The sequence below is a fragment of the Neofelis nebulosa genome, chromosome 14, assembly GCF_028018385.1.
Source record: "Neofelis nebulosa isolate mNeoNeb1 chromosome 14, mNeoNeb1.pri, whole genome shotgun sequence".
Taxonomy (NCBI): Eukaryota; Metazoa; Chordata; class Mammalia; order Carnivora; family Felidae; genus Neofelis; species Neofelis nebulosa.
The window spans coordinates 50,021,033-50,038,537 of NC_080795.1; the positions used below are offsets into that span (position 1 = coordinate 50,021,033).

The following is a 17,505-nucleotide window of genomic DNA, read 5'->3' on the forward strand; positions in this document are numbered from 1 at the left end:
CATGTAGTATATGATTCCACTTGTACACAATATCCAGGAGAGGCAAATGCTTAGAGACAGTAAGGAGAACAGTGGTTGCCTTGGGCTGGAGGGGTTGAGTCGAGGTGCCAGCTCACAGGCACGGGGCTTGTTTTTGGGCTGATAAAAATGCTCTAACTTTGGTTGTGGTGATGGTTGCATAATTCCAGGAATATACTAGAAACCACTGACCTTAAATGTACACCTTAAATGGCTGAATTGTATCATATATGAATTATGTCTTAGTGAAATTATTACCAAAAAAAAAAAAAAAAGTTTACTACATGTAAGCTATGGAATGAGAGGGGTGGGAGGGCCCACAAATAATCAGACAGAGGTGCTCCCATTCGGTGTTTATAGACTGCAGCAGGCGATGGAAATAAGAATAAATAATTATGATAAAATACTCAGTTTGTAATACCAGGTAGCAAGTATATTTCTACAATAAATGGTAGTCTAGAAATTGCTAAGGGGAGGTAAAAATCGCTAAGCTCCTTGGAAGAGGTCCCGGGGAAAGACTACTGGGAATTCAGAAGAGGGAAGGATGAACAGAGGCCAGAGGAGGCATGGATTTAAATTAGCATTAGGACACACACGTGAAGTTGCCAGCCGGCTAATAATATCTAACTGGCAGTGTGTACTTCTAATGTGCCAGGAACTACTGACGTTCTGGATGTTCTAACTTTTGTAATCCTCTCACCAGATCTGCAGCAGGGAATATTATCAGCCCCTGTCTAGGGTGGAGGGAACCCAACACAGCACTACCAAATAACTTGACAGAGGCCGGACTGGAGTCAGGTCATCAGGTGCCAGGGCCTGTGCTCTGAGGAACAGCCAACAGCATGGGGGATGCTCTGAGGAAGGGCCCGTGAGGAAGAGCCAGCCCCTCAGCAGAAACTGGTAAGGGGCAGAATTAAGACCTGGACTAGGGTTGGAGCAAAGCGTTGGTTCCGACAAGAGGAAGGCTGCACCGTCAGCAGGGGTGGCGGGAGTCCGTGAGCTGATTCTGACAGGGATGGCTGATGGTGGCAGATGAGGGGACACCGGAGGGAGGCAGCTCTGGCGAGTGTGGTGTGCAACATCCTGAGTGTGAAGTGCTTGGGCACATGTGGACTTTGTGTATTTGCACACAGAAGGAAACACAGACCTGACACTGAAGGCAGGGGAGAGTTGGGGCAGTCACCTTGGAGAGGATGCCAGAGGGGTCCTGAGGTTGGCCGAAACGACCCCAGGAGAGAGAAGTGACACAGGATAATCTAAATCATAATACCTGTTCCGGAACATTCCAACACTTAGCACAAAAGCAACAGTACCATGCCCAGACAACCATTTACAGTGGCTGTTTCTGGGTGGGCATAATTGCAGGTTGCTTTAATTTCCCTCTAGTTAAATTTTATTTTTAATATTTGCTAACTTTTCTATAACAAAGCACAAGCTTTATAAGAAGAAAACAAGACTTCATGGACAGATGATAAAAATACATGCACATGCTAGGTAATTACATGGAGACTGTAGATGGTCTTCTTGCCAGACTGTAGATGTGATAGTCAAAGGACCATTTACTAAAACAACAGCAGACCAAAAGTCCTGGGGTTACAATTTGAAAGCTCCCCAATCAGGATTCTTCACACCTGCCCCACCTCCCTCATTACCCAGGAGCAGGAAAGGGAACGGAGAACCACCCTTTACCTCTTCTTTGTTGCTTCTGGTTCTGTTTCTCCTCCACTCTCTTTCTCCCTGTCCTCCCCCCAAAATGGGAACAAATTTTGAGAAACCCTAGTGAATGGGAAAGGGTGTGGGAAGATGTATGGACAACAAAATCTACCTGTTACCAAACCACCGGGGGGCATGAGCCACTGGCCTCCGGGATCCCCCTGCCACCCTGGGTCCTGGCAAACAGGCGCCAGCCACTGTGCACCCCAGCCTCCTCTGAACCTCTTTTTTTAAAAAAATAATGTTTTACTTATTTTTGAGAGACAGAGCGCAAGTGAGGGAGGGGCAGAAAGAGAGAGAGGGCAGAGGATCTAAAATGTGCTGACAGCAGCCAGCCCGATGCGAGGCTCGAACTCATGAACCGTGAAGTCATGACCTGAGCCAAGTCAGACCCTCAACCGACCGAGCCTCTTTTCTCCCCTCATCTCCTGATCTCCCTGGTCTGTCTGGTTACCCATGCTCCTTTCACTGCCCAAAGGGATCTCAAATCCTTGAATATTATTTCAAGACCTGAAATGGCCCTTCCTTGTTCTACTGGATCTGGGGAGTCACGTGTGTGCCAGAACTGAGGATGTACAATCCCAAGTAGAGGTAAAGGAGATGTGCTCCTCCTAGGAGGTATTTGCCTCTTCATTTTTATTTATTTTTTTGGCGAGAGAGAGAAAGAGCAGGGGAGGGGGCAGAGAGAGAAAGGGAGAGAATCTTAAACAGGCTCCACACTAAGCAAGGAATCCGCCACGGGGCTCAATCCCACAACCCTGGGGTCATGACCTGAGCTGCAATCAAGAGTCTAAGGCTCAACCCACTGAGCCACCCAGGCACCCCACTATTTGCCTGTTCAAAGAAGGGCTTGTGAATGCCCAGGCCTGGGTTAAGCATCTTATTATACACATTAGCCCGTTTAATTAAGCCTTTCTACAGTCTGGAACAGGTAGGAGTTGTTTTTCTTACTTCACAGTTGAGGATATGGGGGCTCAGAGATGTCGTATGATTCTCCAAGGCAACACGGAGGGGCACAGGACTCTGAGGGGTAAGTCTGACATTCAGCCTGCTCTGGGCCTCGGCCCTACGCCGGCTGGTTCACCTGAGCCACTCTTCCGTAGAGTGCGATCTGATTTCCAGCCAGTTGCTCTGGTCATCAGTGAATCATTACTTGGAGAGAGGCACAGGTTGATAAAACGAATCAAGCACTTAAGAAACCAAAAGGCTTACGAAACAAAACAACTGTCAAACTGTGAATTGGAAATCCACAAATGCAACAGAACTTTATTTAGCTCACTAGATGTTCGTCACTGTGACAATCACTGTGGAAGTAATACGTCCCTAGAAGGTCTACAAGGAAGGGCCCCACACTGCTGCTGCTTCCCCTTCACAGACCTATTGCCCCTGGAATAATCTCCTTGATTCAACAAACCGACCGGTCAGAACATCACATTCCCAGCCCACCTCAGGTAGCCACAGCGTCTGTTTAACTGCTTTTATCATTGGAGGCTTTTAGGTTCACGTCACAGATGTTCAGGGTTTACCTAACATTTGAGGAATGGAGAGAGTTTAGGCAGGGGAGGGAGAACCCGTAGAGGGTGAAAATTTCTCTCATATTTCTGTGTGAACCTCAACTGTCTCCTTCGTTTTTGCTGCTGATAGACTTCACGCCACTTTTATTTGTCAGAGAGCCAAACAAAATGTATTTACCTTATCTAATCTTGGCTCATAAATCAATTCTTTCAGCTCCTAATTACTTTGGCTGTTCTCCCTTGAAAACCTTCCAATTTATCTAAAGCCTTCTTCAAGGGTGGGGGGGGGGGTGGAGGAGAGCATGTGCTGTATCAGGTGCAAATGTGATAGAACATAAATTGAGATAAACTCCAACAGCGGGGTCACAATATTATATAACACAAGATTCTATTTAAGAATGTATTAGGTTGTATATCACTATTGAAGGCATCCCAAGCATCGTCTTCCTTTTGATGGTGTCACCAAATTTTCATTTCTAAGCTCATCCTGGAACCAATGAGTTTGTCTTATGAAAATCAATCATAGGACCTGCTTAATCAACCCAAGTAAAGCAGAAGGAGATGGAAGAGGGCAATTTGAGCCTTAGGGAAGGGGGCTGAATTCTCAGCTTTCCTATAGTCACTAAGACGTATGAAAACAAACTTCAGGATCCCAATTTATGTTCCGATTCCAGAAGCCCATTTGGCTTTGTAAAGATGTCCTCCGCACTGCCGCTCCGTGCCCGGCTCCTTGTCTCCCCAAGTCCGAAATATTAGCCACACCATCATCGTCCATCCAATTGTGCAAACCAGACTGAAGAGTCACCCTTCGCATTTTTCTCTCTTCTTCTCAACATTGCCAGAGCCAACCCATTGGCAAGCCCAGCTCTTCCCCAGGCTGCCTCCTACATCGCCCGTGAATCTCCTTACTTCTTGCGTCTATACCTCCACTGCCCAGTGCCACCTACATCCTCTGACTGGACTAGAGCAGTAGCCTCTTCACTGTCACCTTGTCCCTAGCCATGCTCACCACTTCTGATCTTATATTGATTTCCCTTTTGCTCTTACGATGGAGAAAACACAATTATTACACATCCCATAAGGCTGAAGCTTTAGCTGACTCCTCTGTTTGCTATTGAGTCACCTCCCTTCCAACCCATTTGACCCATTTCAATGACACTGTTCCTCCCTCTCCTTGGAGAGCTCTGAGCTCCGTTCTACCTCAGAGAGAGATGTCACTCCTGCTCTCTCCTCCCCAGCCCCTCCTCTACTTGGTCCAGTGACTCTTAACCCTGGGAACACACCAGCATCATCTAGGGAAATTTATCCCATCCCTCAGAGATCCTGACTGGATGGATGTAGTTTCAACTCTGTATGTTCTGTGCCTATTACAGTGCCTGGTACACAAATATTCTTTAAATGTTTAAGGGAATGTTAAAAAGAAAAGCACAGGCCCAAGAGGGAGTCACTAATGCTAGCTAGGCCAAGTCACCAAACCAGAGTTTAATACCTAACCTTACCGCAATCTCAGCTCTGCCTCAGAAATGTAGTCAGGAATTTCCTGGTTGGCACCAATGAGGTAATCTGTCATCTGGATCCTCTCCATCCCCCAAAGTAAGATGAGGTAATCTTCAGGATAAGACCCTCTGCCCTTCCCCCTAAGAGAGAGTGACCTTTCAGGAACCAATCCTTTCTTTTCTTTTGCTAAATAATTTCCCTCTCCACTCTCCTTCCTATAAAAACCTTCTATTTTGTAAACTACTTGGAGCTTCTTTCTACCTGACAGATGGGATGCTGCCCGATTCATGAATCGCTTAATAAAGCCAATTAGATCTTCAAATTTACTCAGCTGAATTTCTGTTCTTTAACAGGAGAAAGGAAGGGAGGGATCAATGAATTTCCTCCAGTAGCTATGAGATGGAGTAATTATGATGATTCACTTTTCCAATAGCAAAATGAGAAAGCAGTGTAATTTGCATGTTAATGTGACATTTCATTTCTTAAAAATATTGCTAGCCCTGGCCATGGAGCTTTCTGGATCCTTCTATGAACATGTTAATGTGGAATGTAGACTGAGCGAATATGAAAGCTGAATGCTCAGTTTTCTCCAAAGCTCATCACCTAATCAGTGTTAATTAACAGATTAGAATCTATATTGGCCTCAAATGACTTTCTTTCTTTCTTGCTTTCTTTCTTTCTTTCTTTCTTTCTTTCTTTCTTTCTTTCTTTTTTCTTTCTCCCTCTCTCTCTTTCATTCTTTTGAGAGAGAGTACACAAGGGCAGGGGAGGGACAGAGAGAGGGAGAGAGAGAGAGAATCCCAAGTGGGCTCTGCACCATCAGTGCAGAACCTGATGTAGAGCTTGATTTCACGACTGCACCATGAGGTCATGACCTAAGCTGAGATCAAGAGCTGGATGCTTAACCAAATGTGCCACCCAGGCACCCCAAGTGATTTCTTGTTTTATAAAAAAGATTACACTTTGTTGTACTTTAACTTTTAAGGTCTTTGTTTTTATGTGTGAACAGATCCTCAGGATTCGGGAATTCATGAGTATCACCATATCAATTTCTCTAGTACTTGCAATGAAACATAACTGAAGAACTGAAGTGTCCTCCCTCAATTTGTTACTTGACCTATGACAGGAGAAGCACAAAGTGGAAGCGAGCAGTAGACTCTGGGCAGCTGCTCTCTTATCTGCTAAATAACTTGCTCAGAAACATAGTTTGTGATGCAGCAAGCCATCAGGACTGGTGACCTGGTGAAAGGGAAAATGCCAGACCTTAAGCATTCACTCAAAAAAAGTCACAATCATCAAAGTTAAGCCCACAAGCTCAAAGTCTACTGTATATAATTTATTATGAAGGCCAACATACATTAGAGCCCCATATACCTCTAGTCTGTCTGCCATTGGGAACAGAGAGCATGGTTTTCATCTCTACCCCAGCCACAGTGCCAGCCACTTTGTGGGTTTCCAAGAAATATTGTTGGCTGAAATAATAAAATCTAATCATCAACTTGAAAAATCCTTAGTTTAGGATCATTCCATTTTAAATTGTGGTGCCAGGGTCCAGAGTATGCCCCTGTGGCATAAAAATCATTTTGAGCTGAAGTTATTTAAGAATAGGTGTGTGAGAGTGTGTGTCTGTGTGTGTGCGAATACCCTTATCTGCCTAAAAGCAAAGCCTCCCAAAACTCAACTGTAATAAATCCCCTTCTAGGAAGTTTCACCACCAGGGAAGATTGACTCTTAACACCTGAGACTAGAAACTTGCACCACACCTCAATAGACCTTGTCACAAACCATCATATTTCCCACCGATTTTCTTAAGAGCCCATCTGTTTTTCCTAAAAGTCATTTGTTTCCCCATCAGTGTCCTCTCTATTCCCCCTCTTCTCTTATTAAGAAGTCATTTATGTTCCCATACATGCCCTCTCCTTTCCTCTCCCCTGTTAAGGTGGTATATAAACCCCAAATTCTAACCACCTCTTGGGTCACATTTTTCTGTGAACCTGCATATACCTGAATTTTAAAGATCTGTCTTTTCTCTTGTTAATGTGTCTTTTGTCAGTTAATTTGCATGTCCCAGTTACTAAACATAAGAGGATATAGGAAAACTTTTTCCTTCCTGACAGTAGCATCATGGAAACCTTGATTTACACACTACTTCTGTTGGACATTAAAAACCCTCAGGCAAATGAGGAGGAAACATGCAGTGGAACTGAAAAGCAGGGAGAACTCAAGTATGAAAACTGTAAGAAGGCAAGTCCTAGATTCTGTCAAGTTCAGCGAAAGAATTCCTAACACACAACACCCTTAATGGGGCCCTATTTAACATCAAGCGGTTTCTAATTAATCTTTGAGATTTTTTTTCTTCCTCTGATTAGTGCAAAGATTAACTTTGTAATCAGTAAAGAGCTACTCGAGAAAATCACAGAATTATAAACTCTTAGAGCTGGAGCATGCAAGCTATTAGCACAGGAAGAGCATTCAAAGCTCAGCTTCACCAGCAATGAAAAAAAAGCTCATTTAAAAACATTAAGAAATTCTGTTTTTCCTATTAAATTGGCATTGATTTTTTTGTTTAAGGCAGTAGTTACAATTAACCAGGATTCAGTGAAATGAGAATTGTATGCGTTGCTCATGGGAGCATGAACTGATCTGGGAATATGTATTAAACTCCTTTAAGATCAATCTAAGACTCTTTGGTCCAGTCATTTCACTCTGAAGGGTGATTTCTAAGTCAATTATCAAGAATCCGTATGATAATTTATGTCCCAACATTGTTACACAAGCAAAAAAACAAAAAACAAACAAACAAAAAACAAACAAAAAAAACCCCAAGAACCCAGAAACCACCAAAATGTCAACCACTGAGAAGACAGGAAGGGAGCTTTTAACAGTTTATGAAACAGGATGAAAAACGGGTAGCGTAGTTGAAGGAAGGATGAATTGGTTCGGAACATGCTGAGTGCAAAGTGCTTGTGGGACACTGAGGTTGTGATATCCTCAGACAGGCGGAAATAGAAACCTGATGCACAGAGACAAGAACACAGAGAGAGGGGCGCCTGGGTGGCGCAGTCGGTTAAGCGTCCGACTTCAGCCAGGTCACGATCTCGCGGTCTGTGAGTTCGAGCCCCGCGTCAGGCTCTGGGCTGACGGCTCGGAGCCTGGAGCCTGTTTCCGATTCTGTGTCTCCCTCTCTCTCTCTGCCCCTCCCCCGTTCATGCTCTGTCTCTCTCTGTCCCAAAAATAAATAAAAAAAACGTTGAAAAAAAAAAAAAAAGAACACAGAGAGAAAGCTGTGAGGCTTAGCCTTGGCGAGGACAACAGGGCCCCGGAAATCACATTCTCCAACGGCAGTTAAGGTTCTGGGGGAAATGTGTAATGAATGAGGCTGTCTCCAGAGAGCACACAAAATTTAGTAGAAGGAAAAATGTGCGCCCCAAAGAGAAAACCGTGAAAATACGGGAAGCAAGACGTTAAACATTATAGGTGATTGAAAACCGTGAAAATACGGGAAGCAAGATGTTAAACATTATAGGTGATTGAAATATTATTTTTCTTTACGTTCAACTGTATTTTCCTTTTTTTAAAAAAAGGCAGTTATTCAAGCAATATATATTGAGCAACTATAACGCTCCAGCATTTTCCTGAGGGCTGGATAATGAATAATATATATTGTTTTCATTACTTTCACTTTTTTTTTTTAATTGAGATTGTTCTTCCAACCAAGGCATCATAATATAGATAAGGAAATGTTAACAACTCTGAGAGAAGAAGTGACTTGCCCAAGGTCACACGGTCAGCCCACACAGCTTCCAAAGCCCAGCCTGGAGCTCCCACAAGCAACAGAGAAAGGGATCTGACTTGCGACCAAGTTTTCTGAAGTGCAGTTCTACAACGTGAAGAAATTCTATAAATACACCACACACGCATGCTTAATCATACACCTTCCACTGCCTTATTATAAGCAATCATCTTGATGGCAATTTACCAAAAAGCCCCAGAGCAAAGCGTAATTTCCTTTCTTGACAGTTTTGAAGACTTTTGTCCTACAAAAGAAAAAGAAAAAGGTGTTCTGTGTGTTTTCCCAATTAAAAAAAAAAAAAAAGATCCTTATACCAGCTACTGATGCTGCCAGATTTTTAATGTGAGCCCACCCACTCCAAGCTGCATATGTCTGAATATCTATATCTATATCTATATCTATCTATCTATCTATCTATCTATCTATCTATCTATCTGGAAACTGGCCAGGCTTTCATAATTTACTCTCTTATCACAGGATATAGTAAAAGCAAACTCGTAATTCCTTCAACTTTACCTAACTCACAATATCCATTTGCATTTAAAAAATCCCATTGTTTTTCCTCATGGATATTGAATATTGGAAAACCACTGTACATCTAGTATATTTCAACAAAATGAAATATGATTTCTTTAAGCAGAAAATTATTTCCATTAGTTACATCACATAGAAAGCTTTTACCTGTAATTAAATAAATCAATTCTAGGCTTGAAACCCAACCTATGCCATAAATTAGACTTACAAAATATGTAACCTTTGGTTGACCTATATTTCATTTTTTAAATTGGGCCCCATCACAATCTGGTGACCAATAAATAGAATACCATGAACAGTATCCCTTCTATGTGTTAGATATTATAAATGATCTGCCTGGTGCATGCAGAAAGTAAAAAGCTATTGGTCTTAACATTTGGGGCCCATCTCTGAAAGCATAATATATCATTTCTACTTTACAGCTTTCTGTATGCAAGGTACCCATTTCTTACCCTTAGAAATGATGCAGCCATAAATTCAAGTACAAATGCCTCACAAACCTAACTCCTGAAATATGTATTTATTTTGATAACCTTAACTGCCTCCAGCTTTGGGAGAGTGAAGAGCTCCTGTATTTCTTAAGGATGACCCTGCTCTGTTTTTGAGAAAAGCCATCTCACATCGGCATGTGACATACCCAGCATTTTCATCCCAACACCTGCCACACGGACAAACATCACATATTTTCCCAATAGTTTCAGAAAGGAAGTGAGCCTAGTAGGTAGGTAAGAGCTCTAGCAATGGCAGGCAGTAAGGAATTTGAAGAGCCACTTGGTCACTGACTGGTGTGTGGCCTTAGGCAAGTGACTTAAATTTCAATTTCCTCAGCTGCAAAATGAAAGAACAACCCCTGAGATTGTTGGAAGATGGTGGACAACTTAGCACAGTTCCAGCACATGGCAGGTGCTTGATAAAATAAACGTTATGTAATGGTATTAATAAGATTTTTTCAAGATTAATATATAGCCCAATCAACATCTACAAAAGATTTCTTTGCCCCTATTTCCCCAAACCAGAAACTCCACCAACACTGCCTTGGGAATTATGAAAGACTCTATAAAAGAGGGCAAAGTGAGTCAATAATGTTGTCCTTCCAGAACTCAGGCCAACGCTTTAATGCTCCTGTGTATCTGTGTTTACCCATGTGGAGTCTCCTCTGTTTTGGGGGGCAGGAGAGGTGATTTCCTGGGATCCAACTGATTTTGAAGTAGACTTCTGTAACTTAGTGTCTTTGTGAGGACTGTTTTCGTGTTCAACATGAATTTAGCCTTTACTAAATCTTTGACCTTAACATCTCTGACCATATTGTTTTCGGTTTAATTAAGATCCTAAGCTCATGAAGAACATGTGTCTGTTTAATAGCTTGACAACGTTTAAATACAGAGATGCCTAGAGAATCAGCTGGTGGATAAGTTCTTTCAGATGTTGATGACTATAATATTGTGATATGCTTCAAAGACCTTCCTTCTCACAATAGAATTGCACATCTCTCCATGCTAGGAATCCCTGAATGGCCAAAGAACGACAGACAGAAGACTAAGAACCACCTTCCAGGGCCTTGGGGCATACACGGATGATCTTGAGAAAGGGAAGGAATGTTTCTTCCCAACAGCATTCCAACCCCACATCCTGGCTGCTTCTCATTCTAGAACCTTGCTGAGAAAAAGGGAGATGATGTGGGGTAATGACACTAGTGGTCCTGGCAGATGGCCAGAAAGAGCGGCTCTGCACCTGGCAAGTGGGGGTGTCAATGAATGCCCTGCCTTTAGCAAAGCACTTTGTTAATGATGAGCCTGTGGTAACAGCAAGAGTATGTACTGTAACCAAAAACAACAGGTTGCAAATTATGGACAGGTATGCACACAGGCCCATACACACATGCATAATACCACATCAATTATGTAAAATAAAGCATATTAGAAAGCACAAAAGCAATATACGGACACAGGAGTTGTCAATGCAGTTAGAGATTATGGGTACTATTTTTCTTTCTACTTTCCTAATACTTTTTTTCCAATTTTGTACAATCATGTATTGCTTTTATATATGAAAGATTCACTTAAAACATAAAAAATAAGTTTGGGAAAGTTTACTTTTAAAGTAAAGGGTAATGAATGTTCACTTTTCCCCAACAGAAATGATATGTCCCACAAAACACTTTGACCACTGCCCTGATGATAAAGGTTAATAATCAGTAACTAAAAGTAAGCTTTCCAAACATCGATGTGAACAGCCTGCCCAGACCCTTCTCTCTGGATCAAATTGTTCTTTTTTTCTATTAAACAGTGTGGTCAATCATAGATGATTGAGAAATGTGGACAGAGTGTGTGTGAGGAGAATAAAACTATTGGAAAGAAGTTAGTAAGGTAAACAAACTACAGTTCAAACTACTTTGAAAGCCTGTACAATTAATATCTTGACGAATAGCCTGATTTGTTTCACACACAAGAGTTTAGGCCTTAAGGATATCAATACCTTCACCCCAAAATGCAAGCCTCAAGGAGGGCATGGGCTTAGCTTTAACCAAAGTGCTGAGTGGGGTTGTAACTTTATGTAGCTGTAAGGCAGCCCAGTTTGTCTCCAGATCTTATTTTCAGGAGCTTTGGAGAAACGTTCAAGGTTCTTTTCATTGAGCAGAGCCTCTAGGCCTTTGTGTCTAGAGAAACCCAACCCTCTCCCACCTTGGTTTGATGATCTGATCCTCCCGCACCATCAGCCAAGCCCCAGGTGCTCAAGCATCAAGAAGGAGGTCCATATTCTGTATCTCCTGGGCCAGCTGATTAAGAAGAAATGGGGCCAGGTTGCCTGGGCACCCGTGTGAGTGCTGGGGAGACCATTCCTGGAATATTTCTCTTCTAAATTCTTGTCAGGGGGCGCCTGGGGGCCTCAGTCGGGTCAATGTCTGACTCCGGATTTTAGCTTGAGTCATCTCACAGTTCCTCAGTTCAAGCCCCCCACCTCCGGCTCTGTGCTGACAGTTCACAGCCTGCTTGGGATTCTCTCTCTCCCCTTCTCTCTGCCCTTTCCCTACTTCCTCAAAATACATAAATAAACATTAAAAATAAATAAATAAATTCTTGTCAGGGCTGTGTCTTTTCCACTGGAGGGTGGAGGCAAAGATTGTGGACCCAGTAGGCTACCAGCCTGCCCAGACTTGTCATCCACTACCCAGCATATGCTGCCTACTTGGAGTCAGGCAGTATCTACTAGGGGAACGGATTTTTCATTTGGTTTTGGCTGGGGGTGGAAGATGGGGAGAAATGGCTGGGGGTGCCGGGTAAACAGAGAGATTGTAGAGATAGTATGGAACACTTGCGGACTTCCATAGGACAGCAGCGACAATGGGGAAGGCGCGGGGAGGGAAGGGGGTAGTTGGGGAGTATAGGGTGCAGAGAACTGAGGGCGAGAGGATAGGCTGACTTAAACGTGTCAAATTACCCAAAGCGAGGAGTAGCGGGCGTGTGGCTGGGCCTAAGCTGGGGGGAAGCCAGCGGGAAGGGGAGCCTGGTAGAAGGGCGGTAGGAAGGGACCGCCCACCCCGGCCCTACGGCCGCTCAGTCGCGGCTGCAAGGCTCGCTCCGGCCCCGCGGGCCCCTCGGCGCGGCGCAGGCGGCGGCCCGGGGGCTCCGGGGCAGCTGGGGGAGGCCCGCGGGCTCGGCGGGGCACCCGGGGTGCAGGGCGCGGCGGCGCGGATACCTTGGTGCCCTGGTGGAAGTCGTCCACGGACCGCGCGCCCATGAAGGGGAACTGCATGTGCGTGTGCGTGTCGATGCCGCCGGGCAGGACCAGCTTGCCGGCGGCGTCGAGGACCCGCAGGCCGGCGGGCGCGCCCCCGGGCGGCAGCAGGTCGCGGCCGAGCGCCCGCACCACGCCGTCCTCCACCAGCACGTCGGCCACCTGCGAGAGGTCGTCGTTGACCACGCGCCCCCCGCGGATCAGGAGCCGCGACGGCGCCGCCATGGCGAGGGGGGCAAGGGCTGCCGACCGCGCATGCGGGGTGGCCTCCTTCGCGGTCCCCGAGAGCGGCCGACGGCCTTGGCTCCGGGACCCCAGGGGAGCGCGCAGCCCGGGCGCACCCGCCCGCCTGTTTATCTGCTGGCCGCGGGGGCGGGCTCCACCCCGGGAGGCGAGGCTGGCGCTGGCAGGCTGGGGCAGGCCGGCTGCGCTCGGTCACCACCCCGACTGTTCCGTCGTCCCGAGTCTAGGGGTCCGGGTCACTGGGAGGGAGAGTCTTGGAGTTTTAAGCGTTTGTTTTCCCTTGTAAGAAAAGGCACTTTGGGGAAAGAAATCCACCTTATTCTGCCCCTTAAAGACGAACGTGCCTGTCCCAAGACACATAGACACAGGCAGACACTCTCTCTCTCTCTCTCTCTCTCTCTCTCTCTCTCTCTCTCTCTCTCTCTCTCTCTCTCTCTCTCTCTCTCTCACACACACACACACACACACACACACACACACACACACACACACACATCACCTGCAGCAGCAACAATGAAAATATCCACGCCAGAAGGAACCACTTGATACTTGATCTGGATTTCCTTTTAAAAATATTTTTTAGGGGCGCCTGGGTGGCTCAGTCGGCTAAGCGTCCGACTTCAGCTCAGGTCACGATCTCACTGTCCGTGGGTTCCAGCCCCGCGTCGGGCTCTGTGCTGACGGCTCAGAGCCTGGAGCCTGTTTCAGATTCTGTGTCTCCCTCTCTCTGACCCTCCCCCGTTCACGCTCTGTCTCTCTCTGTCTCAAAAATAAATAAACGTTAAAAAAAAATTTAAAAAAATATTTTTTATGAGGAGCAAATCATCCATCACACAACCCCAGTAATTGGCAGACACGGAGTGAAAGTTCGGAGTGAAATATTTAATCTCTTTGAAACGAAAGCAGCTTGGTATCAATGATTCTCCAGATTTTAAGAATGCAATAGGTACCAGCAAGTTTTTCTTGGAAAATAGCAAGTAATGTAATTCTAAAGATCCGGGTTTTAGTCCGATTTTTCACAAGACTGGTTTAGAGGTCTTCTGTTAAGTCTTTCACCCTCTTGGGTCCTCAGTTTTCTCATACATAAAACTGAGATATTTGTTCTCCCCCTCCACCCTTCCAGACTTCTTTGAGAAGCGGATATGAAGACAGCAATACAGAATTTCAAGAAGGGCAGCAGAGCTGAATGCTGTAGAAGGGTCGGAGAGTGTGGTAGACATCTGCTGTTCCAGCACCTGTTCTTGTCCTTATTCTGCTAACAGGCCCTGGAGTTTCTCTGTGGGAAATCCTTCACCCAGAAGGAGTCCTCACAGTGATGGGATGGGCATGTGTCCCAGGCCACCTGACTGTGCTCAGTGAGAGCAGATTCCAAGACTTTGGTTAGATGGAGCAGATGGGGACCTTATTTCTTCCTGCTGGACTTGAACCTGGAAGGTTATAAACAAGAGGCTTCTGGGAGCCGTGTAGACAACACAGGGAAACAGTCCTGTGAACAGAGCCAACACAGAGGACATGCAGGAGAGATGGAGAGAGGCTGGTTTCTCACGACATGGTTGGAGCTTCCAGAACCGCCCGTGCCTCAAGTCCCCCCCTCCTCTAGACTTTCCATTCTGTGGCAGCTGGTTGACTTCAGGTCTTCTGTCACTTTCAGCAGTCAACTGACAGAGACTGGGAAGATATCTTTTGAGTTTAAAGACAAGGCGGTCACATGTGACCTCAGGGATGGTGTTTTCAATAGTGGAATGGACGGTATCGTTGCAAATTTCCTCATCTCTCAGATTACACATACGTCTAAGTGATTAAAAAATTAGAAAGCCTCAGTAATTTCAGATTCCTGATTTGGCCATCAAGCCAGAAACAAGAAATCCAAGAAGGTTATGCAATTATTGTGAAAAGGCTGCTGTGTAAAGGTGAAAGGAATAATTACAAATGTAATGAAACTCCTGTAAGCTATCGAAATAACACACCGTAGGAAAATAAGATGGGATGCCAGGGTGGTTGCGACATCCTTTCTGAAACTGTCCAGGTGAATGACCTCAAAGGTTTCTTTATTTTAGATACTTTATTTTATTTTTTTTAGTAGAGTCTTTTTCCCCCTTTTTTCCCTTTTAATTTTATGTTAGAGAGAGAGCTTGATCACGAGTGGGGGAAAGAGGCAGAGGGATAGAGAAACACACAGAGAGAGAGAATCTTAAGCAGGCTCCATGCTCAGCATGGAGGCCAACATAGGGTCAGTCGATCCCACAACCCTGAGATCATGACATGATCTAAAATCAAGAGTCTGATGCTCAACTGACTGAGCCACCCAGGCGCCCCACAGAGTCTTTCCCCCCCCCCCCATGTTTATTAATTTTTGAGGGAGAGAGAGAGAGAGAAAAGAGAGAGAGAGAGCACTCATGGGGGATGGGCAGAGAGAGACAAAGACAGAGGATCCGAAGTCAGATGCGGGGGTTGAGCTCACGTACAGTGAGATTATGACCTGAGTCAAAATCAAGAGTCGGACGCTTAACCGACTGAGCCACCCAGGTGCCCCTATTTTAGATACTTTACATCAAACCAACTTCCCATATTTAATTAACTCAAACTTTTATCAGAAAAAGGGCTTTGAATGTTGCTGAAGCAGGAGGAAGTGGCTCATGGAGATTCACCGACAGCAACACGAGACAGAGTGGGGAAGTTCAAGGAGAAGTGTTAGTTCACAGAAAGAGCTCTCCCTGATTCACCGGGTGGGATGAGCCTGGACAAAAGTGATCCTTGGAGGAAGCTTGTCCTCAGAACAGCCCCTCCTCTCTTCGCTTTGTCCTGTTCAGCCTCCTCCTTACCCAGAGGTCTACTTAGGGCCTCACTGGGCAGTAACAAGGATTTGGGAGAGAGAGACGCGATACTGGTGGGAAGCAAGACTGTCATTTTGCCTTTTTCTTGCTGGGGGAAGAGTCAGGTTGGTTGACTCACAGAACAAAGAGTGGAGGACTCACTGTCACCCAGAAGATTACAAAGATCGATGCTTAACCACAGAAATCAGCCCTGACTGATGATTTCAAAGGGCAGCAAGGTAGAGGAGAAAATGGCGACTTCCTTCACTGAGTGGCTTGAGTTTTTGGGAAAACAAATCCATCAGACCCAGTGGTATTTAAGTCCTCAGCAAGCCCAGAGTCCAGGAGTTTGCTTTCCCTATTCTCCTGAACTGGCCGGCTCCTGCTCTAGGACCCTGTGGCCCTGAGAGGGTTTCAAGCCACTGTTTATGGGCAGAGGGAAGGAATCTTCTCAACTGAAACACAAGGAGTGAGGTTGACAGGAGCTTGTAAGACCCACCCTCTGGGCTTTTAGAGTTTTGTGACTCTGGGAACAGGGACAGAAGCTCATTCAGAGAGTGCCTGGCAGAGTCTTCGAGTTTAACTCTTCTTGGGTCAAGGTGTGTGAATTGGAGACAAAGTAAGACTTGCCTTTGAGATCCAGGACTATTTTATTTCTGGTCCCTCCACTTCATTGGAGGCCCTTCATGGAAAGAGTGCCATATACAGAGTGTGAAGCCTGCAGTCATCATCAGGGAATGATGCTTGATGGAAATGATCCTGAAGTCTGTGTGCTGATGCCCAGGGGCAACATGTTTATCACTGCTCAGCAATGACATGCATGACAGGTGGGAACGGTCCCCTGCCTGTGGAGGGCCAGAGAGAGAGAGAGAGAAAGAGAGAGTGAGAGAACTGGCCATTGGACAACTCCAGAGGGCACCCTTCCCTGAAGCACCAGTCTTGGCTGGAAGGAAGGATGCTTGCCCTGGATAACAATACCAGCACCGGTAGCAAAGATTTATCCAGCACTCACGTCAAGTCAGGACTGGCCAAATGCTTTATGCGCCTTATTTTACTTCACTCTCACAACTCTCTGAACTGAGTACTGTTTTTCCCTTTTTGAGGTCAAATGATTTGCCCAAGGCCGCATAGCAGTAAATGTTGGCAGTAAGCCATTCTGGAACCTGTGATTTGCCCATTATGTGACTCCGGATTTCAAAGCCAGGTTCAGATCCCGGCTGCACTGGGGCCTCAGGTGACGTAAATGGATACATGATGACCCAGAAATGAAATCCTGCCTCCCTGACAGTGACTTCTGACCTATAGCACCCGTGATGAGCGGTTTCAAAGCTGCTGCACAGTCGCCTAGATTGTGATGACTGTATTGTGGAGTGATTCTGTATTCTTGTTCAGGTCACCAAGGACATGAGTGGTTAAAACAATTTATAAAGCAGGCAACACCGACCTGCCTTGGGGGAAAACTTTCAGACATGTTCTGGTGTGATTCCAAGAAACTCGAGGAAAAATACTTTGCAAACGTTGTCTCCTATACAGTCTGGTATTAACATAATTTTTGTTTGTTCTGCTTCTGGTTTGTTTGTTAAACTATTCTGATGCTGAACTGGAAGTTCAGGCATGTCTTGGAAACGTAGGACAGTCCTTCTGC

At 45.3% G+C, this 17,505-nt stretch overlaps 1 protein-coding gene across 2 annotated transcripts in view; it reads right to left on the reverse strand.

Annotated features, from left to right (window-relative positions):
• The window catches only part of DPYS (dihydropyrimidinase), an 80,910-nt gene extending 67,765 nt beyond the window's left edge, over window positions 1-13,145 (reverse strand). The window contains exon 1 of one of the 2 annotated variants that reach the window (XM_058698811.1): window positions 12,766-13,145. In XM_058698811.1, coding sequence (XP_058554794.1) covers window positions 12,766-13,029 — 264 coding nt within the window. In that variant the 5' untranslated portion in view covers window positions 13,030-13,145. The remainder of the gene's footprint in view (window positions 1-12,765) is intronic. The other variant, XM_058698810.1, reaches the window with a different exon arrangement.
• Between the last annotated feature and the right edge of the window lie 4,360 nt (window positions 13,146-17,505).